The following is a 4,665-nucleotide window of genomic DNA, read 5'->3' on the forward strand; positions in this document are numbered from 1 at the left end:
GGAGTTTGAGACCAGCCGGGCCAAGATAGTGAAACCCCTGTCTCTATTAAAAATACAAAAATATTAGCCAGGCGTGGTTGTGCACACCTGTAGTCCCAGCTACTCGGGAGGCTGAGGCAGGAGAATTGCTTGAACCTGGGATCAGAGGTTGCAGTGGGATCAAGATCGCACCACTGTACTCCAGGCTGGGAGGCAGAGCAAGACTCTGTCACAAAATGAAATAAATAAACAAATAATAAATGAGGGAACTGCTTTTTTTTTTTTTTTTTAAGTTCTCAACCTATTAGCATTTTTTCTTTCTGCTTTGAAAATTTGCTCTAGAAAGAGTTCAGTTCTCAACAATGATGGAAGAGGGATGGTGTTTAGCAGACTTCAAAGCTTCTTTTAAGAGGCTCTGAAACATTTTCCATAAATTATCTCTTCAAGAAACACCATACAATGTGACTCAGAAATGTCTACCATTTCTGAAGCTAAACAAAACTTGACTTTAGTATAGACCTCTAAGTAAAAGTTATTTTTTAATACTTGCCTTTGTCTTGTTTTGGTAAATCTTCTATTGCCTTCAGTGTCTTCGTAATTGTTTCACTGACACTTTCATAAATAGAGACACTGAAATTACAAAACAGCTGGAAGAAGTTGGGAATGTCCCAATGTTGCTCAAGATCTGCTTTGGTCATTGGCTCTTTAGAGAAAGCTGGAAAAAAGTAATGCTCAGTTAGGTCTGTATCTGATATGAAATGTGATTGAAAAGTCTGGTCAAATTCTTGCTGCATCTGTCTGAAGACGTTAAAACTCCTATCGAAGAGAGAATTCACATCCACAGTCAACTGGCTGAACACATCTTCCATTTGGGTCAATTGTGCATCTTCCTCAATGAGCTTTTCACTGATGGGGAGATCTTTTTCATTATCTTCATGGAAAGGAAATAGAAATTGATATATCTTCCGGAAAAACTGTTCAATCTGTGGAGTAGAGTAGGGGACAGAAATGGAATAAAAAATTACTTTCTTTCTGGACCCTTCCTTTCTTTCTTTCTTTTCTTTCTTTCTCTTTCTTTCTTTCTTTCTTTTCTCTCTTTCTTTCTTTCTTCTTTCTTTCTTTCTCTTTCTTTCTTTTGTTCTTTCTTTTCCTTTCTCTCTTTCTTTCTCTTTCTTTCTTTCTTCCTTTCTCTCTCTCTCTCTCTCTTTTCTTTCTTTTTTATTTGAGATGGAGTCTTGTTCTGTCACTCAGGCTGGAGTGCAATGGCACCATCCCGGCTCACTGCAACCTCCGCCTCCTTGGTTCAAGCAATTCTTCTGTCTCAGCCTCCCGAGTAGCTGGGATTACAGTCACAGTCACACACCGCCATGCCTGGCTAAGTTTTTTTTTTTTTTTTTTTTTTTTTGTATTTTAGTATATGCAGGGTTTTATCGTGTTGCCCAGGTTGGTCTCAAACTCCTGAGCTCAGGTGATCCACATGCCTTGGCCTCCCAAAGTGCTAGGATAACAGGGGTGAACCACTGCACCCGGCCCTGGACCATTTCTTATTGCAAATTTTAAAGTCAACTTACAGTAGTCATTTCAAATCAAGAATAATTCTTGGCAAGCTAGGATGAGGCAATGAACTTTAAGATAATTTCTTAACCCTCTTATACCTGACTTTGCCTTTGCCTATGGAAACAGGATCTGAAATTTCTCCTGGTTTACATTTGCCCACCAATAACCTAAAAAGGTCAAGTTTTCACTTTGGGAGGCCAAGGCGTATGGATCACCTGAGGTCACCAGCCTGGCCAACATGGTAAAACCCTGTCTCTACTAAAAATACAAAAATTAGCTGGGTGTGGTGGCAGGTGCCTGTAATCCCAGCTACTTAGGAGGCTGAGGCAGGAGAATCACTTGAACCCAGGAGGTGGAGGCTGCTGTGAACCAAGATGGCACCACTGCCCTCTAGCCAGGGCAAAAGAGCCACACCCCATCTCATGAAAAATATAAAGAAAAGAATTTGGGTGGGTTGTCTGCCTCTCCCTCTACCAGCTTCTGTTTACTTGACTCTTCATCCACAAAACAAACCTTTAAAGCCCCAAGAAATTTTCATAAGATCACACAACTGACCCAGATGGGAATGGTCCCCAAATCTCCTGACTTCCTGCTGCTGCTCATTACGCCATATTCTGGTGTATTAGCAGGTGACAGTGGCTCTAAAAATAGAGCAGATGCAATTAATAGTGGAGGCAAATTAACTTGGCGCATTCATTATATTAGTAGTTGCTCCCTTTGTAATTGAGTATGGCATTGCCAAGCCAGGAACATATTCTAATTAGTATGTGCTCTAATATGGAGCGTGAAATTCCACTCAATTTTGTATTCAGCTCACTTCTTGAAGGGGGAGGAAAATCTAGCCTAATTGGAGCCGTTAGTGGGGCAGAGCTCATCCTATTCAGGTCACCACCCTCTGTGATCCCTCTGCTCAGAAGATAACCAAAGGGGACAAAAAAGAAGACATGCCAGCCCTACAGAACATACATGGGTCGGGCGAAAGGGGACATGAAAGGGTGTGTGTGTGTGTGTGTGTGTGTGTATGTGTGTGATGCATAAGGGGCAAGCATGTTGAAGGTGACATTTGGGAGGCAGAGAATATCTTTAAATATTTGGCCTCCAGAAGGAAAAATTAATGTGGATTGAAATCAGAGACTGCAATGCTATGATTCCAAATGCGATTTAGTAAACATTTACTGGATGCCAACAATGAGCAAATGAAGACAAATAAGATATGATCCCTGCCCTCAAAGAGCTTACTATCTAGTGGGAACATGTTCACAAATAACAAAACAAGGTAGAAAGCCAGGATATTTTAAGAGATGCATTCAGTGTCCACTGAATGGATGCTCTACCTTATAAATCACGTATACACAGGTGATGGGATGTAAGCATTAGTATTAGATTCTGGAAAGCAAAAGGCCTCCGTTCTAAACATTAACATAAAGTAATAAAATAGTAAGCTGAAACAGGTGCCTTAAGAACTGTGAAATCAGGCCGGGCTCGGTGGCTCAAGCCTGTAATCCCAGCACTTTGGGAGGCCGAGACGGGCGATCACGAGGTCAGGAGATCGAGACCATCCTGGCTAACACGTTGAAACCCCGTCTCTACTCAAAAAATACAAAAAACTAGCCGGGCGAGGTGGCGGGCGCCTATAGTCCCAGCTACTCGGGAGGCTGAGGCAGGCGAATGGCGTAAGCCCGGGAGGCGGAGCTTGCAGTGAGCTGAGATCCGGCCGCTGCACTCCAGCCTGGGCAACAGAGCCAGACTCCGTCTCAAAACAAAACAAAACAAAACAAAACCCTGTGAAATCTTGAGCTCTCTTTTTCTTTTACCTTATTTTTCACAGAGGACCAACTAGGTTGGCAGGTTGTATAAATTCTCATGCAGTTATTTTCCAGGCAAGACCTGCATTCATCCCAGGAATCTGCCAAAGACACCTGGCATAGCCTTTCTTCTTCCTCCAGATGTTCTTGAACTTCATTCAGAAGTTTCAGGGCCTCCTAATTAAAAGTAGAAACAAAAGTCCAATTTCCATTTCATGATCTATGTGCACCTTAATTGATTTCACCCTTTGAAATGTGCACATTCTAAACTGCTTTTTCATTCTTTCTCCTTCAGGTGCCTCGCAGCTGTCAGATCTCCTCCAAAGCTTTCTGTTTAGTTTAAGAAAAGAGTGCTGATTGATCCCTACTGAAGATTGTAAATCTTATTCATCTGTTCATTCATTTGTTCATTAAGTATTTACTGAGTGTTTGCTATGTGACAATCATTACTCTAGGTGTGGGTGACCTGACAATGAAGATGCCATCCCGATCTGGGAACAATTGTGATTTACCTATTTACTGGGAAGTTTGTCTTCAATTCTCGTCCACTGGGGCATGGGGAAAGAGGGCTTTACACTTTATAAAGCTGGCACATTTTATTTCTTTCATTTATGCTGTCTTAGTTGTTGTATATGCTTAAACATTGCAAGAAAGTGCATTCTTGTATGTCAAATTAAATGTTCCCGTTGAGTTATATTCTAATTGCAGAGATGCCATCCTGCATCTCTGCAATTAGAATGTAATATAATAAATATATTGTATTTCTATATAATGTAATATTAAATAAATATAAATGGGAATATAAACAAGCCTTTGTTCTTCTTGTTTATATTCCCAGCGCTCCCCCTTGTGGTGCTTGCTGTACTTGGCCAAGTCCTGCTCTGGGTGGTGAGGAGCCCAGCAGCAGTGGCACCTGTCCCTGCCAGCCTCAGCCCTGGCCCTGGAGTGCCTCATGGGTCAGCACTATGGTGCAACAGACCTTTCTTCCTGTGTCCCTGCCTAAACCTCTGGCTTCCCTGCAAGTTTGGACTTCTGAACCCCAGCCCCCTACATGCCAAGATATTGTGCAGGGGAATTAAGTGAGTATAGTGGATCTGGCCATAAGAAGAGAGCCTCAGAGCTAATGGAAATGACCCTTTCCTGGAGTATTAAGCCCAAAGAATCACCTGGGCACTGACAGTCTTCCACATCTTCTCTGCCTGGCTAGGATTTGTCAGTTGCTCTCACTGTAAAGTTCAGCTGCTAAGCCAGGTAGCGTTTGCTATGATCCACATAAGAAAACTACCAGGGCCCCAGCTTGACCCAGACAGGAGTGTGTGTGTGT

General features: G+C 42.4%; 1 protein-coding gene across 1 annotated transcript in view; it reads right to left on the reverse strand.

Annotated features, from left to right (window-relative positions):
* CLUL1 (clusterin-like 1 (retinal)) overlaps positions 1-4,665 on the reverse strand; it is a 50,117-nt gene that overhangs the window by 39,534 nt on the left and 5,918 nt on the right. The window contains exons 3-4 of the mRNA XM_011996341.1: positions 3,351-3,518; positions 530-962 (exon numbers count right to left, since the gene is read on the reverse strand). Coding sequence (XP_011851731.1) covers positions 530-962; positions 3,351-3,518 — 601 coding nt within the window. The remainder of the gene's footprint in view (positions 1-529; positions 963-3,350; positions 3,519-4,665) is intronic.

The sequence above is a fragment of the Mandrillus leucophaeus genome, unplaced genomic scaffold, assembly GCF_000951045.1.
Source record: "Mandrillus leucophaeus isolate KB7577 unplaced genomic scaffold, Mleu.le_1.0 Scaffold51, whole genome shotgun sequence".
NCBI lineage: Eukaryota > Metazoa > Chordata > Mammalia > Primates > Cercopithecidae > Mandrillus > Mandrillus leucophaeus.